Here is a 21,791-nt window from a genome sequence, read left to right as displayed (position 1 = left end):
TGCAAAGCACTCCAGTGGGTGGTGAAAACTGCCCAGCAGATTATCGGCACCCAATTGCCCACCATTGAGAACATCTACCATAAACGCTGCCTGGACAGGGTGAAAAGCATTATCAAGGATGCATCCCACCCTAACCACGGACTTTTTACTCTCCTCCCGTCCGGTAGGCGCTACAGGAGCCTCCGCTCCCGCACCAGCACCAGCAGGCACAGGAAGAGCTTCTTCCCTGAGGCTGTGACCCTGCTGAACTTCACATCACAGCGCTAAGCAGTATTGCACCCATATTGTACTGTCTCTGTACTTTTATATTTGTGTGCTGTAGCACTTTCTGGTTAGATGCTAACTGCATTTCATTGGTTTTGTATCTGTACTCGGCACAATGACAATAAAGTTGAATCTAATCTAACCTAATCTAATAACCATGATTGTTCTTAGCAAATTTTTCTACAGAAGTGGTTACCATTGCCTTCTTTACAAGATGGGTAACCCCAGCCATTATCAATATTCTTCAGAGATCGTCTGCCTGGCATCAGAGGTTGCATAACCAGGAGTTGTGGTAGGCACCAGCTACTCATATGACCATCTATCACCTGCTCCCATTGCTTCATGTGACCCTGATTCGGGGGTGGGGTGGGGGGTGCAGGTGCTACACTTACCCAAGGGTGACCTGCAGGCTAGCAGAGAAAAGGAATGTCTTACGCCCCCTTTTTTAGAGATGCATCTCTATCCTGCCACCTATAAAGATGACAGCACAGGTAAAAGAAGCATGCACGATACCAGCCTTCATTAGTTGGGCATAGAATAAGAAAGAAGGGACGTTATGGTACAGCTTTATAACAGAGTAAAACAAATGAAAGGTTAATATTCATTTCATAAGGACTAAAATGTAAGAGCAAGGATGTAATGCTGAGGCTTTATAAGGCATTGGTCAGACAGCACTTGGAATATAGTGAGCAGTTTTGGGCTCCTCCTTGAAGAAAGGATGAGCCAGTATTGGAAACAATCTGGAAGAAGTTCACCAGAATGATCCCAGGATGCAAGGGTTAAGGTCTGTGCAGTGTTTGATGCCTCTGGCCTATACTCACTGGAGTTTAGAAGAATGAGGGGGGATTTCATTGAAACGTATCAAATATTGAAATGCCCAGACAGAGCGGACATTGACAGGATGTTTTCAATAGTGGGTGAATCTAAACCAGAGGGCACAGCCTCAGAATACAAACACATTCCTTTAGAACAGAGATGAGGAGGAATTTCTTTAGCCAGAGGGTGATAAATCTGTGGAATACATTGCCACAGACGGCTGTGGAGGCCAAGTCATTGGACATATTTGAAGTGAAGGTTGATAGATTCTCGATTAGTATGGGTGCCAAAGGTTACAGGGAGAAGGCAGGAGAATGGGGTGGAGGGGGAAAATAAAGGAGGAGTGGACTCAATGGACCAAATGGCCAAATTCTGTTCCTATCTCTTATGGTCACATGCTCACATTGCTCAGGCTGTATCTGAAATATTACATAATTTCTGATTGTCATACTTAGAGATACAGAGATACTGTGTGGAATAGGCCTTTTTGGCCCTTTGAGCCATGCTGTCAACAACCACTGATTTAATCCTTAGCCTAATCATGCGTCATTTTACAACAACCAATTAATCTACTAACCAGTACATCAATGGAATGCGGGAGGCAATCAGAGCACCTGGAAGGAACCCACACATTCCATGGGGAGGACACACAAACTCTTCACAGAGGATGCCAGGATTGAACTTTGAACTCTGACACACTGAGCTCTAGTAACTTCTTGCAAACCACTACACTACCATGGCGCCCTCTAGAAAGGACAGGATTGCACTTGGAGAATGCAAAGGAGATTGAGTATGATAATGCCTGTGATGAAGTGTCTTTGTTACAAAACCGAAAAGGTTGGGTTTGTTTTCCATAGTGCAGAGAAGGCCAACAGGGACTTAATAGTGGCATACATACAACATAATGAGGGACATATTTTAGACCAATATTTAAAAAATTTCTAGACAAGTACTGTATCACTAAGAATTGAAGGGTATGGACCAAGGATAAGTGGAAAAGAATACAGATTGTTGGCTGAATGACCCATCTCTGAGTAGTATGACTGTATGAAATCAGAGTATCAGGGAAAACCATAGCAGTCACAAGATGAATGTGCAAACTACACATAGACTGCACCCAAGGTCAGAATTGAACCAAGATCGATCTGTAAGGTAGCAGCTCTACTAACTATGCCATGGTGCTGGCCAATTTACATTATTAATAATTGTCACTTGCTGCAAGAGTCAGGTTATCATTGTACTCAGGTTAGATATGCATTAAGTTGTCTGTACACACTTTCTACTGTGAGCACTACTTCTTCACACAGTTTACCGTTGTCTCATTCAGACCATCCTTTTGGTACCTGTGCAAAATTAAATGCAATGTGTTTCACTGGAAAAGGACTGAATGAATAAACCAAACTAGCTGTCAATCAAACTTGAAGATAGAAGTTTACCTGAATCATGATATCCCAATTTATACCATTTCTCAGTTCAGTGCAGAATCTACAGGGAAAGCCATCAACTTAGAGGAGATATAGGTTTGAATTCTAAGTTGGACATCTAATCATAATCAATTTAAAATTCAGCATATTTATGATATGGGACGGCACAGTAGCAGCCTGTTACTATGCTATTATTTAAGTACAATAAATAAAATCCCTCCTCCCTCACCACCATTTAGGGGCCCAAACAGTCCTTCCAGGTGAGGCATCACTTCATCTGCAAGTCTATTGAGGTCCTCTACTATATCCAGTTCTCCCAGTGCTGTCTCCTCTAAATCAAGGAGAACCAATGTAGGTTGGAGGACTGTTCCAACCACCAAGCAGTGGGATTTCCAAGTGGCCATGCATTTTGATTCTACTTCCCATTCGGACATGTCAGTTCATGGCCACTCTAAAGCTGAAGGAGCAAAACCTCATATTCCATCTGAGTAGCCACCAGTTTGACGACATGAACACTGATTTTTCTAACTTCTGCTAATTTCTCTTCTCCTCTTTTTTTCCATTCTGCATTCTGATTCCCCACTTATTCTTCCCTTCTCCTCAACTGCCCATCACTTCCTTCCAGTGCTCCTCCACCTTCCTTTGCTCCCATGGTCCACGCTTCTCCCATCAGATTCCCTCTTCACCCCTTTTCCACTTATCACCTCCCATCTTCTCATTTCATACCTGCTCCCACCTACCTCCCCCCTCACCTGGTTTCACCCATCACTCACCAGCTTGTACTTCTTCCCCCCTCCCACATTCTTATTTTAGCTTCACCCCCTTCCTTTTCAGTCCTAATGAATGGCCTGAAAAGACAATTCTTTATAGGTAATGCCTGACCTACTGAGATATTTCAGCATTTTGTACATTGCTCTGGATTTTCAGCACCCCCAGAGTCATTTATAGATGTGATTTCAAGACTTCTAAAAAACATCCGATTTTTCATCTTTCACACCCCAATTCAATTCTGACCAAAGGCTCTTTTTGCTTTCTGCATATTAGTGGGCAGTTGACCACGGAGATCACTGTAACCAGTTTGTCTACTGATATTGAGGTGCGCTCTTGCCATCTTTACAATGATGAAATCCAAATTTCCTCACTTTACCACTTTCCCAACCTTATGTACTACTTCTCATCAGGCAAAGCTCTGAAAGAACCCGTGTGATGTTCAAGCAGTCGTCTACTAATTCATAAATTATACACAGAATTAGCTTCTGACTCTTGTCACGGAGAGTTAATCCATGTGACAAGAGCTATGTCTTTACTGCTGTATGAAGGATTTCGGTTACATGGAGAGACTTGAGAATCCAGCAGCGCTTTTTTACTGTAAAAACGACAGAAAATGTCACTGGGGGTGTTAATAAAGACGTGGTCAAATTTTTAAAAGGACTTGAATAAATAAGGAAAATTGCTTCCTGCTGGCTGAAAACTTTATAACCAGAGAATGTAAGTGTCAGGAAATTAGCAGAGAGGCCTAATCAGGATATGCCTCAAAGGGTGCTGAAAACAAATCCAACAATGTCTGTAAATGAGAATTCAATACGTACCTGAAGGGGGGAAAAGCTTCAAGATTCTGGAGAAAAGAGCAAGGAGTTGGAACAAATTGAAAAGCTGCTCTGAAAGGTAGGAGCAGGCACAGTTTGATGGATCATGTGATTTTTTGATGCACTGCACAGTTCTACAATTGCTAGCTGATTTCCCAATTAACCTGTTCTGAGCTTTAGTGTAGTTTTAACAGGTTGAAAGTCAAAGTTGAGTTTAATGTTAAATGCACAAGCATATGTCCACAGGTGCAATGAAAAACTTATTTGTAGTAACATCACAGCTACATAACATCATATAATCATAAGAAAAACAAAGAAATTATACACAGATTTCAGAATAAAATGCAATTAGAACAAAAGAAAGTTCATTTTAATGCAAGGTTGTCAAATTGTTGATAATGTTGCTAAAAGTGATTAGAAATTTGCTGATTGGTCCAAGAAAAGAGTGGTTCAAGGGAAAAAGCTGTTTCTCAACCTGATCATGTGAGATTTCAGACTTTTGTACCTCTGGCCCGATGGTAGCTGCAAGAAGATAGCATAGCCTGGATGGTGGCAACCTTTTATGTATGTTGCCTTTTTGAGGTAGCTCTTCCGTAGATGCTGACAGACTGTTGGGAGGGATCTGCCATTAATGTATTGGGCTGAGTCCTCAACTCTCTGCAGCTTCTTATGCTATTGCCCATTCAGATTGCTGTACCAGAACATGACGTAATGACTTAGGATGCTTACAATAGTACATCTGTAGATGTTTGTTAGTGTTCAATGATATGCTGAACCTCCTTAGAACACTGAAGATTTATCACAATGTATATGAAAAAATTTATATTTGTGCATGTAAACTGTTAATCAATTAAATTGCATTTGTCTGAAATAATTGGTTTTCATGTGTATTGCCCATTTTATATAATTAATATTAATTATTAATAATATAGCTGGCTGGTAGCGTGGTGGCATCAGCGCTGGATTTCAGAGTGAAGGCTCCCGAGTTTGAATCCAGCCGGCTCCCTTGCACGCTTTCCATCCGTGCTGGGTTGAGTGTCAAGCTAGCAACTTCAGCTCGCAAAAATAAGAAAGCTTGCTAAAAAAGACACCGTCATGACGGCATCCCGATGACTCCACTCAGAGTTAAGAGCTTTCTTCTTCATTAATAATATGCAGTGTAGTGGTTAGAGGAATATCATTGCAGTGACAGCAACCTGGGTTCATTAACACTAGTGAAAGCTAATAATAGGAACTTAACAAGAAAGCTTTATTTCCCCTTACAAATATCTCCCATCTTCCTGGTGTAGATGAAGCAGGATAGCACAACGTTTAAAACAAAAAGCTTTATATTCAAAGGAATTCAGATAAAAGCAGCAATTTCATTTCTTAAGCATCTGTTTACCTATGGGAGCTTCCCTCTATACTAATCAAAGAATGTCTAGTTTTTGGCACTGCAAGTCTATTCATATACATGAAACAAATTGAAAGAGCACAGTGCTTCACATTACAACTAGGACATAAACAATTTCTCTTTGCCATTTGTAGATAGAGTGAACCCACACACAAACCAAACTCGTGATTTCAGTGTGCCACGAGAATCAGTCATTCAAGCCCTTGCATGAGGATGGCTTGTGGCTATTGATTAAACTTTAATGATTATTCACTTTTTCGGAATATAGGCAATGAATGGCCAGGAGAGCATTTATTGTTCATCTCCAATTGCCCTAAAGTCATGAAGAACCACGCTTCGATCCTTGTGAAATTCTTCAGGGAAGGGAACTCACAGCGATATCCAGCAGCAAAAAAAAAATCACAAAATTGACTATGTAGGTCTAGCAACAATGAAAGAGAGATAACATTTTTCCAAGTCAGGATCATGACTTGGAGGGTAATCCACAAATGGTTTTGCCATGCACCCATTGTCTTTCTGCTTCTTGGTAGTGGAGGTCACAGGTTTGTAGGATTTGCCGGAGTAGCACAGGAGAAATGAGCAGTGCATTGTGTGGATGATACAGACTGCACAGATGGAAAGAATGAACATGTCGGTTGGTTGGTAAGAGTAACAGTGAAGTGGTGTCAGGGAATTTCCTTTTCCATACAAGACTCAGACCCAGGTATCTGCTAGGAGACTCTTTATTTATGTGACACAGAGAGCCATCCCTCTGGAGAGTAATGACTCCCCTTAGAATCAACCATAAAAGAGGTGCATGCACTGATTGTAATGGGTATGGTTTGTTCAACATTTCCATATTTGGTATTATTCTAAGCAAGCTAGAGGGAAAAACACCCAAGTCATGTAGACACGTGGTGTACAGCTGTAGGCTAGAGGTCAACATCACAGAGTCTTATGTCTACAGCAGTAAGCTAGAGGGCAACACCAGGATGCTCTGCTGATCCAGGCATTAAACAATACAGACACACAATTCTATCATCTCACAAAGGTATATATCCAACCCAGCTGGCCAAATTCCTCCATTGTCCTGGGTGATGTTGAGTTCTCAGGACTTTTTTGTCACCCCATTTATTCGGTCAAATGGAGAATATCCCACCTGTTGGATTCTGGTGTGCAAATCCAAGGTTCTTTTACAAGTCAGGAATGAGGCACAAAACTTGTTACTTCATGATCGTTTTATTAAGAGTTGACCCGGCTGGTGGTGTAGTGGCATCAGCATCCGACTTCAGGATGAAAGGTCCCTAGTTCGAATCCAGCCAGCCGGCTCCCCTGCACGCTTTCCATCCGTGCTGGGTTACGAGCTGGTGATCTCTTTGGAAACTCACCCAGCAGAAGGCAATGGCAAACCAGTCCTGTAACTTGCTTCGTACTCGGTCCCCCACTATGTCAGAGAGGCGTGGAGGGAAATCGTCCGCTAACCGGAGAAACTCCGGATGCGATTTACCTTTACTTTTGATAGAACAAAGGAAATTGGAACAGACAGGGAAAGCTAAGATTCAAGAATAAGAAAAATGGCATCCAGTACAAATCTTACCCAAAGATTAGAATTTCACTCTAACCTATAATGATTAAGGTATATTGTCAATATTGCAGTAAAAAGATAACCAATGCAAAAAAATGCGTATCAACTTTATGCAGAGCTTCCAGAATTACATTTTGTACAGCCACTAGAGGCATATTAAACAGTTATGCATATAAAGGCTACTTAAAAAATGCAAGTAGATATTAAATTGTTAAACTGGAAAGAAAATGACAATTAAACAGCCAGATCCAACACATCACACTCCTGACATAGGGCATTTGGGTGGTGTCAGGTGGTGACCCACTTCCTGCTGCATATGCAAACAATGACCTGCTCATGTGGTCAATAGTAACTAGTAGGATGTTTTATTTCCTTAGTTGATTTTGCTATTTGGAGATACAGCACAGTAATAGGCCCTTACAGCCTAGCAAACCCACACTGTCCAATTATACCCATGTGACCAATTAAATTATTAAGACCACAAGACACAGGAGCAGAATTAGGCCATCTGGCCCACCGAGTCTGCTCCGCCATTCAATCACAGCTGATCCTTTTTCCTTCTCCTCCTCAACCCCAGTTCCCCGCCTTCTCCCCATAACCTTTGAAGCCATGTCCAATCAAGAACCTATCAATCTCTGCCTTAAATACACCAAATGACATAGCCTCCACAGCTGCACGTGGCAACAAATTCCACAAATTCACCACCCTTTGGCTAAAGAAATTTCTCCGCATCTCTGTTCTGAATAGACGCCCCTCTATCCTGAGGCTGTGCCCTCTTGTTCTAGACTCTCCCACCATGGGAAACATCCTGTCCACATATAGTCTCGGTCTAGGCCTTTCAACATTGAAAAGGTTTCAATGAATACCACCCCCTCCATCCTTCTGAATTCCAGTGAGTAAAGACCCAGAGCCATCAAACATTCCTTGTATGATAACCCTTTCATTCCTGGAATCATCCTTGTGAACCTCCTCTGGACCCTCTCCAACGCCAGCACATCTTTTCCAAGATGAGGGGCCCAAAACTGTTCACAATACTCAAGGTAAGGCCTCACCAGTGCCTTATAAAACCTCAGCATCACATTCCTGCTCTTGCATTCTTGTATTCTCTTGAAATGCATGCTAACATGGCATTTGCCTTCCTTACAACCAACTCAACCTGTAAGTTAACCTGTAAGGTGTTCTGTACAAGGATGCCCAAGTCCCTTTACATCTCAGATTTTTGGATTTTCTCCCCATTTAGAAAATAGTCCACACATTTATTTCTACTACCAAAGTGCATGACCATGCATTTTCCAACACTGTATTTCATTTGCCACTTTCTTAACCAGTACATCTTTGAAATATGGGAGGAAATTAGAGCACCCAGAAGAAACCCACATAGTTATGTTATGGGAGATAAACAAACTCCTTATACACAGTGGCAGAACTGAACCTGGGTCACTGACACTGTAAAAATGTTTCGCTAACCGCTACACTACCCCGCCCCCCCTTAAAAGTTGAAAGTGGCAAATTAAGCAATAGCAATTCCATTGAATATGAAGAATAGATTATTAGACTCTCTCCTTCAATGGGTATTGCCTTGCACTGGCTATACATCAGCCCCACCTGAGTGTTATCTTATACACACCATGACATGTTCTACACTGCTCCTCTACACAGTTTATTCTAGAAAAACATCAAAGTGTCAGGATAGGAAGTAGACATTCAGCCTGTGTTTTTGCCCCATGCTAGTCCTCCAAATCTATTTCACCTCAACCACACTTGAAATAACCTCCTCAGCTTTTCTTCTTCCAGATACTTTGCTTTCTCTGAATACATTTATGAAATTTGCTTTAGTCATGTTACATAATAGTAAGCTCCGCATTCTCACTTTTTGTATCTGAATTCCCTACTGCATATTATAGGTCCGTTCTATTAGGCCAACAGCTTGTTTATCTTTTTATAGAAAAGGTGCCCCAGATGGAATTGCTATTGATTTATTATTGTAACATGTACAGAGATACAGTGAAAAGCATGTTTTGCATACTGTTCATACAGATCAAATCACTACACAATGCATTGAGGTAGAACAAGGTAAAATAGTAACAGTGCAGAATAAAGTGTAACAGCGTCAGAGAAAGTGAAGTGCAGGTAAACGATAAAGTGCAAAATCACAACAAGGTAGCTAAGGTCAAGAGTCCATTTTATCATAATAAGGAACCATTCAATAGTCTTATACAGTGAGGTAGAAACTGTCCTTCAGCCTGGTGGTATGCACTTTCAGGCTTTCTTGCAATTTGTCAGATGGAAGAGGGGAGAAGAGGTGGATCTTTGTTTAAGCTGGCTGCATTACTGAGGCAGAGAGAAGTACAGATAGAGCCCATTGAGGGGAGGCTGGTTTCTGTGATGTGGTGAGCTGTATCCACAATTCTGCAGTTTTTTGCAGTTACACGTACAGCAGTTGTCGTGCCCAAGCTGTATTGTATCTAGATAGAATTCTTTTTATGGTACATTTGTAAAAATTAGTAAGGATTGATCAAGAAATGTCAAATTTCTTTAGCTTTCTGAGGAAGTAAAGGCGTTACAGGCAGTCCCTGGGTTACGAACAAGATCCGTTTCTAAGTCTGTCTTTAAGTTGAATTTGTAGGTAAGTCAGAACAGGTACATACGGTTCTTATTTAGCATCAATAAATAAACCACTGCATTGCTTAGTAATAATTGTAGCTTTCATCGGGGCAGGGCCTTTCACATGCTCCATTATTCTCACTTCATCCTTTAAAATTGTTCCGATCATTGACCGACTGTAGCCTACACTTTTCCAATGACCGATGGCGTTTCACCTCTTTCCAATCACTTTATTATTTCCATTTTACTTTCAATCGTGATCGTTTTCCTTTTCTTTGTTGCATCACCAGCACTTGCATTGGATTTACGCTTTGGAGACATGGTTACAAGGGTAAATAAGAGAAAAATTTAAGCCAAATACAAAGTTACACACTCACAGTGTTAACGGCAACATGAACCGACTTAAAATGGCGGACGGCGTTCTCCTTCCTCGAATCGACGAACCGCTGAAGCCGCGCAATGTTTTCATGAGCGTCACAAAGTAGTGCGTGCATTCGTTATTACGAACCATTGTATTTAACTCAAATTTTTTATATAATAGGCTTTATGGCGGTCCGTTTCTTTAAGTACGAGTTGTCCGTAAGTCGGACGTTCTTAACCCGGGGACTTACTGTAGTGAGTTTTCTTGGCCATGACATCTATGTGATTGAACCAGTACAGGTTACTGATGATGCTCATTCCTAGAAACTTGAAGCTCTCAACCTCAACACTGCTGATGTAGACAGGAACTTCCTTCCTGAAGTCAACAACCAGCTCTTTAGTTTTGTTGACATGGAGGGAAAAAAAGTTATTGCCATGACACCACGTCACTAAGCCTTCCATCTTCTTCCATTACTATGACCCATTGCTGCTTGAGATACGACCCACTATACTAACATCATATGCAAACTTATAGATGGCATTAGAACAGAATCTGGCCATGCAGGAGGAGTGGAGTAAGGGGCTGAGGACAGTTTTGTGGAGCATTAGTGTTTAAATAATCATCAATGGAGGTGTTGCTGTCTATCTTTACTGAATGTGGTTTGTTAATCAGCAAGTCAAGGATCTATTTGCAGAAGGCGGCAATAATTCCCAGAGTCTACAGTTGGTGATGTTTGCTTGGAATTATAGTATAGCAGGTGGAATTGAGGATAGGGATGATACTACTACTCAGCTCTGGGAATACCCTCATCAGTCACCTTCCGGCCTCTCCAACGCATTTGTCTTTATTATAATATAGATAATGGATCTATCCATTGGAGTCCAACAAAGTTCATTTAAAACACACTGCAAACACACTCCAAGTTTGCAGATGACACGAAGCTGGGCGGCAGTGTTAGCTGTGAGGAGGATGCTAAGAGGATGCAGGGTGACTTGGTTAGAAGTGGGCAAATTCATGGCAGATGCAATTTAATGTGGATAAATGTGAGGTTATCCGCTTTGGCGGCAAGAACAGGAAAACAGATTATTATCAGAATGGTGGCCAATTAGGAAAAGGGGAGGTGCAACGAGACCTGGGTGTCATTGTACACCAGTCATTGAAAGTTGGCATGCAGCTACAGCAGGCGGTGAAAAAGGCGAATGGTATGCTGGCATTCATAGCAAGAGGATTCGAGTACAGGAGCAGGGAGGTTCTACTGCAGTTGTACAAAGCCTTGGAGAGACCACACCTAGAGTATTGTGTGCAGTCTTGGTCCCCTAATCTGCGGAAAGACATTCTTGCCATAGAGCGGGTACAAAGAAGGTTCACCAGATTGATTCCTGGGATGGCAGGACTTTCATATGATGAAAGACTGGTTCGACTAGGCTTATACTCTCTGGAATTTAGAAGATTGATGGGGGATCTGACTGAAACGTATAAAATTCTAAAGGGATTGGACAGGCTAGATGCAGGAAGATTGTTCCCAATGTTGGGGAAGTCCAGAACGAGGGGTCACAGTTTGATGATAAAGGGGAAGCCTTTTAGGACCGAGATGAGGAAAAACTTCTTCACACAGGGAGTGGTGAATCTGTGGAATTTTCTGCCACAGGAAACAGTTGAGGTCAGTTCATTGGCTATACTTAAGAGGGAGTTAGATAAGGCCCTTGTGGCTAAAGGGATCGGGGGTATGTAGAGAAGGCAGGTATAGGGATCTGAGTTGGATGATCAGCCATGATCGTAATGAATGGCGGTGCAGGCTCGAAGGGCCGAAAGGCCTACTCCTGCACCTATTTTCTATATTTCTAATACACAGCTTGGAATCTATAACAACTCCTCCCAAACTGCTAGATCCACCATCCAGAAGAATCAGGGCAGCAAGTACCATGTACAATTTCCTCTCCAAAATTTTCACCCACATGACCAGACTCTTCAAGTCACTGCATAAATATTCTGGACACAGAAGATTGTACAAATGCTGGAAATCTATTTATAACACACAAAATGCTGAAGTAACTCAACAGGTTGGACAGCATTCAAAAATTCTGGATCTCACTACCTAGGAATACAGTGGGAGTGTAGATAACCTACAAGGGTTGCAGTGGCTTAACAAGGCAGCTCACCACCATCTTCTAAAGGACAAATAATGATGGGCAATAAACGGACATTGCCAGGGCACCTACATCATGAGTCAGAGTAAAGCTACATAGTTCAATAATTTAAAAACGCAAACACGAGGACATGAGGAATTCTGCAGATGCTGGAAATTCAAGCACATCAAAGTTGCTGGTGAATGCAGCAGGCCGGGCAGCATCTGTAGGAGGAGGTACGGTCGACGTTTCAGACCGAGATCCTGATGAGTCCTGACGAAGGGTCTCGGCCTGAAACGTCGACCGTACCTCCTCCTAGAGATGTTGCCTGGCCTGCTGCGTTCACCAGCAACTTTGATGTGCTTTAGTTTAATAATTTGGTTTTTTTTTAATAAATATCACTCCTCCAAAGATGAAAATCAAACCAGCTGCAGATGCTGGAAACTTTAAGTAGAAATAAAAAAATGCTATGGAGAGCAAAACAACTGACACTTCAGGTCCGAGACCCTTCATGAGAACTCAGTGAAGGGTTCTAGACCTCAAAACAGCAGTTACTTGTCTTTCTATGAATGTTCTCTGACCAGATACATGTTCTATTCTTCACAGATGAACCCAGCATCCGACTGTTATTTTTGACTTTTTTAAACCTGCATCGTTGCGTAGTCATCTTTGACACACACATAATATCCATCTGACAATATTTCCTTCTGGCTCAGCCTGGGAAATTGAGCATGACTGTAATCTATGAAGAGGAAACAAGGATGATTACATTTTTAGTTCTAGTCACCTCATTATAGGAAGGATGTAGAAGTTTTAGAGATGGGGCAGAGGAGATATACCAGGAGGCTGCCTGGATTAGAGAACAGTTCTTATGAGGATAGGTTGAGCAAGCTAGAACTTTTCTCTTTGGAGCAAAGAAGGATGGGAGATGACTTGATAGACATGTACAAGATGATAAGAGGCATAGATTGAGTGCATAGCCAGAGACGTTTCCCCATAGCAGAAACAGCCAAGTACAGGAGGCACAATTTTAAGATAATTGGAGAAAAGTACAAGGGAGATGTCACAGGAAAGTTCTTTACACAGAGTGGTGAGTGCTTAAAACTTGCAGGGATGGTGGTACAGACAGATACATTAGGGACATTTACAGATTGGTACATGGATGATAGAAAATTGGAGGGCTATGTAAGAGGGAAGGGTTAGACTGTTTCTTAGTAGGCGAAAAGATCACACACCGTGGGCCAAAGGGCCTGTGCTGTGCTGTAGTGTTCTATGTTCCAAGTGAATGTACAAGGATCTAGCCTAAAGAGAACAATGCTGGAAAATGTCAAACTGTCCTCTTTGAGGAAGAATGAAAAAGCAACAGACTATATGGAGGTGAGAGATTTTGGAGCTCCAAGATGCAGTAAAAGAACATGCATGATTCACAAAATGTTAAAATGTAGGGTACAGCATGTAATCAGAAAAGCTAACCAAGCAATATTGTTTATCACTAGGGGAATTAAATGCCATAATGCTGCAGTTATGTATAGGGCACTGGTGAGACCACATCTGGAATACCGTGTGCATTCATGGTCTTACTGCAGGAAAGATCTTAATGAGGGTTGTCTTGTGAGAGGATAGACAGCTAGGATTGCGACTGCTGGTTTGAAAGGAGGCTTGATTGAAACATGAAAGATCAAGAACAGGCTGGAAAGTAACACGTATCATTCATCTCTGCTTTTTTTGTGGTCTATGTGTGATTTGCTGCAGCAAGTGCAGAAGCAATTGGATGCAAGAGCCCCTCACCTTCTTTAAAACCAACACAGAAATCAATGGGGGAGAAGCTATCAGTTTTTAATTTACTGAAATATCATGTTGTTCCCTTGTTAACAGCTCTTCCAGCTAAAACGAATTCATTAACAACACACCTTGCAAAGCCTTTCACAAAAGTGCCTTGGTGAGATGTGTAAAGTGTGCAGAGATACAGGGGGAATTGTTACCTTTAATTCAGACAAAACTTTTGCAGCAAGCATATTTTCCATTCTTCATAGGCAAGTCCATGACTTTAGTGTGTCCTATTTTAATTGGAATCCAATAAGTTACAAGGAGAGGAAAACAGACACCGAGGGGTTAGTGGCTGTCAGTGAGATGTCTGCATTCTTTAGTTGCATTGCAAGTTATTCTGGATGCTGTCTCTCATTTTAGTCCTGAATGATACTCTACTGCAGAAATGTGGACATGCCTGAGAAATCAGTTACCTAAATGGTTCCTTCAGCCAGCACTACACAGACATCAAAGGAAAAGATGCCAGCTACCAGTGCAAGTCAAACAAACGCAGGGCACAGTTGCAATGAAAGACTTGGAACTAACTAAGGGCACAATTGCTGGTACAGATGTGCAATAAATTTCACAAGACTAAGAGGATACAAGGACATATATAATTGATTTGCCATCACAATTCTTCGAGCAAATATGTCTCACAGTAGTATTCCATTTGTACCAGTGAGGACGAAGGCTGGTGAACCGCCAGGTCAGTGAGTAACCCTAGATCAGTGTGTCCTAGGATCAGATGTCCTTACGAGCAGTAGACACAAGGGCCAGAGAATCCCGAGGTATGCAAGTTCGCCAATTCAGAGTTGGAGGCCCTGCCGTTGCCTATTCCTGGTGTTGGTACAGAGGAATAAATGCAGAAAGTCAATCACAAGTCCGGAAGAGTCAAGGTGTGATGCCTGAAGCCCAGGGTCTGCGAGTCTACTGGGAAAGTAAGTGTGTGTACACGCTCGCACGAGACAGAGAGAGCACAACTTGCTTAGTTATGGCTGTTTTGTTTCTTATTGTGTACTGCTGAGTATTATGGGCATGATGCTATGATGGCATTGGAATGTGCCTTTGTGGCTGCCTCCAGCACAGCCTTAATTAAGGCAATCCTTAGTTATGCTGTTGTTATGGCAAATGATGTACGTTTCCATGCACATGATAAATAAACGAATCTGAATCTGAAATTTATGCTTGATCTGACAGCTGTGATTTGAAGTGCAAGTGCATTGATGTCTTCATAACCTGCAATTCAAGTTACTGGTCTAGATTCACCAACATCACTACCCTAGGAGGCAACACCTGACTCTAGAGGCCAGCCCCACTGTTGTATGATCAAATCCAGTGTACTGTGCTTGGCTGCCAATTCTGGAGTTGTCTGAAGACCTACACTCAATGTTTTAGGAACATGTTCTTCCCCCTCTGCTAACTGGTTTCTGAATGGTCCATGAACACAACCTCACCATTCCTCTTTGCACTACTTAACTGTTTAATTATAACTTATAGTAATTTGTCATGCCTACACTGTACAGATGCCACAAAACAAGTTTCACAACTTATGTCAGTGACAATAAACCTAATTCTGAGAGCACAATGATGCCAGGTTTAGTTTTGTTTCGCCATTTCCTGGTTTACTCCTGTGAAGGGTGCTCATTTGGTATACCTTAGTTTGCCCAAATATACAATAAAAATGTCTATATCAGGTGTAATAGCAAACATACAATTCTATTATACTATGCTTAAACATCTCCTTTTTCCATCATGGAAATGGCAGTTAGATATTGCGACATGAGTTATGAAATACTGATGACAAGATCAAATATTTTATACTACCACGGTGAAGCTATATCCCTGTAGCTGGCCTACATCCCGGTCTTTACCCAGACAAATGGGTTTGAGAGTGGGAAATTTGCATAAGCATTAGTATAGGCATTCATAAGTGCAGCAACAAGGCAAGGGATTCAACAACAGAGGGGTTGAGTTATGGCAGAGAGGACAGTGTTTCTGCTTGGCAAATCCATCAGAAGTTATGGCACCAAGGAGATAAATGAAGTTCAGATAAAAATTAAATATAACAGAGGTAAAGAGTGGAACAGGCTTGAGGAATGAAGGCTCCTATGCTAGTGAAGCGGAATTATGGAATACGTGAACAGTTCAGGATTGAATAAGATGTCAAGATTGTGAAGAGTCTGGTTCAGTCTGGAAGGAACACTGAAAGGAAGAGAATTAAATGAGTGGTAAGATTCCAACACTTGGGCCAGGAGCCAAAGACCACTGGAGCTCATCCAAAGCAGTTCTGACTTGACAGCAGAGCACTTGATATGGAAAAGTTTCTGAAACTGCGAAGGAGAGGTGAGGTGTTTGCTTGTCATCTTGGCGATACATTAGTTTGTTCGTATGCTTTCACTTGAGTCTCAACAAATCAAACCAGCATAATAGGATCAGAGGATAACAATTCTGAAACAGCAATATACCAAGCTATGCTGAAAATAAAGGCTGACATTTTCAGAATCATCCCTCAAACACTACAGTATGTTTTCTTAATCCTGCAAAAGCACAAAGTTGAACTGTTTTAGCAATTAAAATTCTATTCAATCTGCAAAACAGTGTTTTATGAAATACTGATGGATCAAAAGCTCAGAATGAACAACACTCCTCAGCTGATAAAAATTAGAAACATCAGTTACAAAGAAGTGATCAAAAATACAAAACCATGTCATAATTCTCTGCACTTTAAAGAAAGGAACATCACTATTAGCCTGTTTTTTCTATGTATACAAATGCATACCTACAAAGTATCTGGTCATGTATAGCAAAAATAAAGCAACTGATACAGCAGGCCTTCAAATTGTCTATCCAGAGCTCCCAACAGATAAATTGTACACTACTATTTTTGATGTTACTTGTAAAAAGTATCAATCAGATACAAGTTTGCTGATATAACCTACTGTCTGACAGTATAAAAATCATTAACACTCCGCAATTCACAAGGGGATATATGACTACCACACATACACACCTGCATGCATTGAAGTATTAAAAATCTCTCTTGTAGTACAAAGGAATGAATACCAATATCACAGTCTTTCTGTGTTACACAAGGTTAGTTTACTATAATCCTTCTGCTTTGGTAAAACTCAAGAGTTTTAAGATTTCTAGCAAACAAAGCAAATCAAGCTCAAGACTTCGTACTAAAGCACACCCAACATATAGTCAGACTGCGCATGGTTACCCTGCTTCGACAAATTATATATATTTTTTTAAAAATCCCACGGCAGCATTTCAAAGATGAACAGGGGAGCTTTTCCCCAGTTCTGTAACCACAACCAAACTAAATGAAACAAGACTTGTACATTACAATGTAATTGACCATAAAGTATTTTGAGGCACCCAAAGGCCATAAATGACACTGTACACATGCAGTCCTTACTTCAATTTTCTTAACAGACCTCTATTGTAATTACTGATTCAAGTCATTAGGATGTCCCACAAGATGAAATCCTGGCTGATTTCAAAGTTCAAAGAAATTTCATTGTCAAATTTCAAAGTAAATAATCAAAGTATGTATACCTCACCATATACTACATCATTTTGTTGCAGGCATTCATAGTAGAACAAAGAAATATAACAGAATCAATGAGAAAATTGCACAAAAAGACTGACAAATAACCAGAGTTCCAAAGACAAACTGTGCAAATACAAAAAAAAGGATAGTTTTGAGAACATGAATTGTAGAGTCTTTGAAAGTAGTCTGTGTGTCTCCTAACCTGATCATTACTTTTCCACAAAAAAAAGTCAACAATTAGTTGCAGATTATGATTACAGACAATTCTCTAAAGGAAATGATTTAAGTTAATTAACAAATTAACTGCACTCACCTCTAGGTAGATTGAAGGTGGGTTGTGATCCCCTCCAAACTTGTCCAACAGGGCTTCAATGTGCTCCTGAGTTAGTTTGATCATCTGCTTGATGTTCCAGACCTGTGGAAGAGAATATACAAAACAAATTAATTTAAACCTAGGGACATACATCAAAGTTGCTGGTGAACGCAGCAGGCCAAGCAGCATTTATAGGAAGAGGCGCAGTCGACGTTTCAGGCCGAGACCCTTCGTCAGGACCTAAAACTAGGGAGCTGCTTTACAGAAGAATCACAGGGAGCAAATATTCATTTGTCCCACCCCATCATTCTCAGCCTATGCCCACAACTATTTCCTTCAGTGTTAAACTGCTCCAGGAACTTCACTTCCCAGGCATTTCCCTTGCAATGACATGAAATGCAATACCCGTTTCTTCACCATCTCCCTCATCATAATCCAGGAGACCATAAAACATAGGAGCAGGATTAGGTCATGTGGTCCGAGTCTGCTCTGCCATTCAATCATGGCTGATCCTTTCTTCTCCTCCTCAACCCCAGTTCCCTACCTTCTTCCTGTAACCTTTGATGCCATGTCCAATCAACAACCTATCAATCTCTGCCTTAAGTACAACCAACAACCTGGCCTCCACAGCTGCATGTGGCAAAAAATTCACCACCCTTTGGCTAAAGAAATTTCTCTGCATCTGTTTTGAAAGGGTGCTCCTCTATCCTGAGGCTGTGCCCTCTTGTCCTAGACTCTCCCACCATGAAAAACGTCCTTTCCACATCTATTCTGTCTAGGCCTTTCAACATTTTAAAGGTTTCAATGAGATCCCTCCTCATCCTTCTGAATTCCAGCGAGTACAGACCCACAGCCATGAAACGTTCCTTGTATGATAACCCTTTCATTCCTGGAATCATCCTTGTGAACCTCCTCTGAACCCTCTCCAATGCCAGCACATCTTTTCTAAGATGAGGGGACCAAAACTGTTCACAATACTCTAGGTGAGGCCTCCCCAGTGCCTTATAAAGCCTCAGCATCACATCCCTGCTCTTGTATTCTAGACCTCTTGAAATGAATGCTAACACTGCATTTGCCTTCCTCACCACCGACTCAACCTGCAAGTTAACCTTTAGGGTGTTCTGCACAAGGACTCTCAATTCCCTTTGTATCTCAGAATTTTGGATATTCTCCCCATTTAGAAAATAGTCCACATATTTATTTCTACTCCCAAAGTGCGTGACCACGTATTTTCCAACATTGTATTTCATTTGGCACTTACGTCTAAGTCGTCCTGCATCTCACCCATTTCCTCAACACTACTTACCCCTCCACCAATCTTCATATTATCTGCAAACCTGGCAAAGCCATCTATTCAATCATCTAAATCATTTATATACAGCATAAAAAGAAGTGGTCCCAACACCAACCCCTGCAGAGCACCACAAGTCACTGGCAGCCAACCAGAAAAGGATCATTTTATTCCCACTTGCTGCCTCCTACCAATCAGCCAATGCTCGAACCATGTTAGTAACTTTCCTGTAATTCCAATGGGCTCTTAACTTGGTAAGCAGCCTCACGTGTGGCACCTTGTCAAAGGCCTTCTGAAAGTCCAAATATACAACATGCACTGCATCCCCTTTATCTATCCTACTTGTAATCTCCGCAAAGAGTTCCAACAGGTTTTTCAGGCATGATTTTCCCATGCTGACTTTGTACTATCTTGTCCTGTGTCACCAAGTACTCCATCACCTCATCCTTAACAATTAACTATAACATCTTTCCAACTGCTGAGGTCAGACTAACTGCTGCCTTCCTCCTTTCTTAAAGAGTGGAGTGACATTTGTAATTTTCCAGTCCTCGGGAGGTCCTGCTTCGCAACTTTCTACCTAGCTCTCTAAATTCTCTGCAACACACGTCAAAGTTGCTGGTGAACGCAGCAGGCCAGGCAGCATCTCTAGGAAGAAGTGCAGTCAACGTTTCAGGCCGAGACCCTGACGAAGGGTCTCAGCCTGAAACGTTGACTGCACCTCTTCCTGGAGATGCTGCATGGCCTACTGCGTTCACCAGCAACGTTGATGTGTGTTGCTTGAATTTCCAGCATCTGCAGAATTCCTGTTGTTTGCGTCTCTAAATTCTCTTTTCAGGACCTCCTTGCTTTTCCTTCAAGACACCTAAACAGACGTTACTAGTGAGGGAAGGATTCACACATACCTCCTCCAACTTGGTCTGCTGTACTCCGTGCGCCCTCTCCCATCAGTGAGACCAAGCACAGACTATGCAACTGGTTTGCTGAGTAGCAGTGCTTTACCTGCAGCGCTCATCCTGAGCTCCCAATCACATGCCATATCAACTCCCCTTCCCATTCCCACAGCAACAGTTCACAAGACCCTAACACACAGGAGCAGAATTAGGCCATTCAGACCATCGAGTCTGCTCCGTCATTAAATAATGACTAATTTATTATCCATCTCATTCCCATTCTTCTGCCTTCTCCCCCTAACCTTTTACGTTCTTACTAATCAAGAACCCACCATCTTCACCTTTAAATATACCCAATGACTTGGGCCTCCACAGCAGCCTGTGGCAAGGAATTCTACATATTTAACATTCTCTGGCTCAAGAAATCCCTCATCACTCTTCTAAAAAGACATTCTTGTACTCCAAAACTGTGCCTTTTGTCCTAGAAAACATCCTCTCCACATCCACTCAATCTAGGCCTTTCAATATTTAGTAGGATGCAAAGAGATCCCCTTAATTCTTCTAAAACCAGCAAGTACAGGCCCAGAGCCATCAAACAATCTCATTCATTCCTTGAATCATTTTCGTGAACCTCCTCTGAACCCTCTCCAATGCCAGCACATTATTTTTTAGATAAGGGGCCCAAAACTGCTCACAATACTCCAAGCATAACCTCACCAATGCCTTACAAAGCCTTAGCCTTCAGCGAGGGTGAAGACAAATGCAAACTGTAAGACTCAAGGCTGATTTATACTTGTGCGTCAAATGTACGCCGTAGGTACTGCATATCCAACGACATAGGGTGACGTGCACCTCCCCGAAAATGTAACTCACGTGTCGCAACGACGCAGACCACAACAACTGTTATTGGTCCGCTTGGTAGCATCGCATTTCCTCATACGCATTTCCGGTTGCTTTTCTCTGCCATGTCTGTACACTGATGCGAAATAAATGGTTGGAAACTCAACACAGTGGCATAGAAACCCCACCGCCAACTAGCGTTTTGGTGGTGAATTGCAGAGCAATGCAGACACAACTATACATGCTCGCTACAGTGTAGGGCTACACAAAAGTATAGATCAGGCCTACGGCATAGGCTACAGCGTAGCCCGTACGCACAAGTATAAATCAGCCTTAACACCTGGGTAGTCTACATCCCAATGATATAAATAGCACAGAAGACTGAGGGGAGATTTGACAGAGGTATACAAAATTATAAAGGGATATAGACAGGGTACATGCAAGCAAGCTTCTTCCACTGAGGTTGGGTGAGACAAGAACTAGAAGTCATGGGTTAAGAGTGGAAGGTGAAATGTTTAAGGGGAACTTCGTCACTCAGAGTGTGATGAAAGGGTAATATGAACAGTAGATGTGAGTTTGATTTCAACATTTAAGACATTTGGATAGATAAATGGATGGGAGGGGTATGGAGGGCTATGGTCCATGTGCAGGTTGATGGGACTAGGCAGGTTAATAGTTTGGCATGGACTAGATGGGCTGAAGGGCCCGTTTACCCCAACTCCTTCAGCCTTCTTTCCTACACTATAATAGCTCTTTAATTTCAGCTAATGGCCAATTGTTCATTGCCAAGTTTTATATGCTAAGAACTTTTTGAAGGTTAAAACACTTCTTAAAAGCCGCAAAGGGTTGTAAACACAACCAGCTCCAAAATGGGCCCTAGCCTCCCCAGCATGATCAACACCTTCAAAAGGAATGCCTCAAAAAGGTGGCATCTATCATTAAGAACACTCATCACCC

At 41.8% G+C, this 21,791-nt stretch overlaps 1 protein-coding gene across 3 annotated transcripts in view; it reads right to left on the bottom strand.

The window, feature by feature from the left end:
* braf (B-Raf proto-oncogene, serine/threonine kinase) overlaps window positions 1-21,791 on the bottom strand; it is a 125,514-nt gene that overhangs the window by 88,439 nt on the left and 15,284 nt on the right. For all 3 annotated transcript variants that reach the window (XM_063058298.1, XM_063058299.1, XM_063058300.1), the window contains exon 2: window positions 17,814-17,915. In XM_063058298.1, the coding sequence (XP_062914368.1) occupies window positions 17,814-17,915 (102 nt within the window). The remainder of the gene's footprint in view (window positions 1-17,813; window positions 17,916-21,791) is intronic.

The sequence above is a fragment of the Mobula hypostoma genome, chromosome 9, assembly GCF_963921235.1.
Source record: "Mobula hypostoma chromosome 9, sMobHyp1.1, whole genome shotgun sequence".
NCBI lineage: Eukaryota > Metazoa > Chordata > Chondrichthyes > Myliobatiformes > Myliobatidae > Mobula > Mobula hypostoma.
Note: the sequence above shows the minus strand (reverse complement) of the source record. Positions and strands in the feature narration are given on the sequence as shown.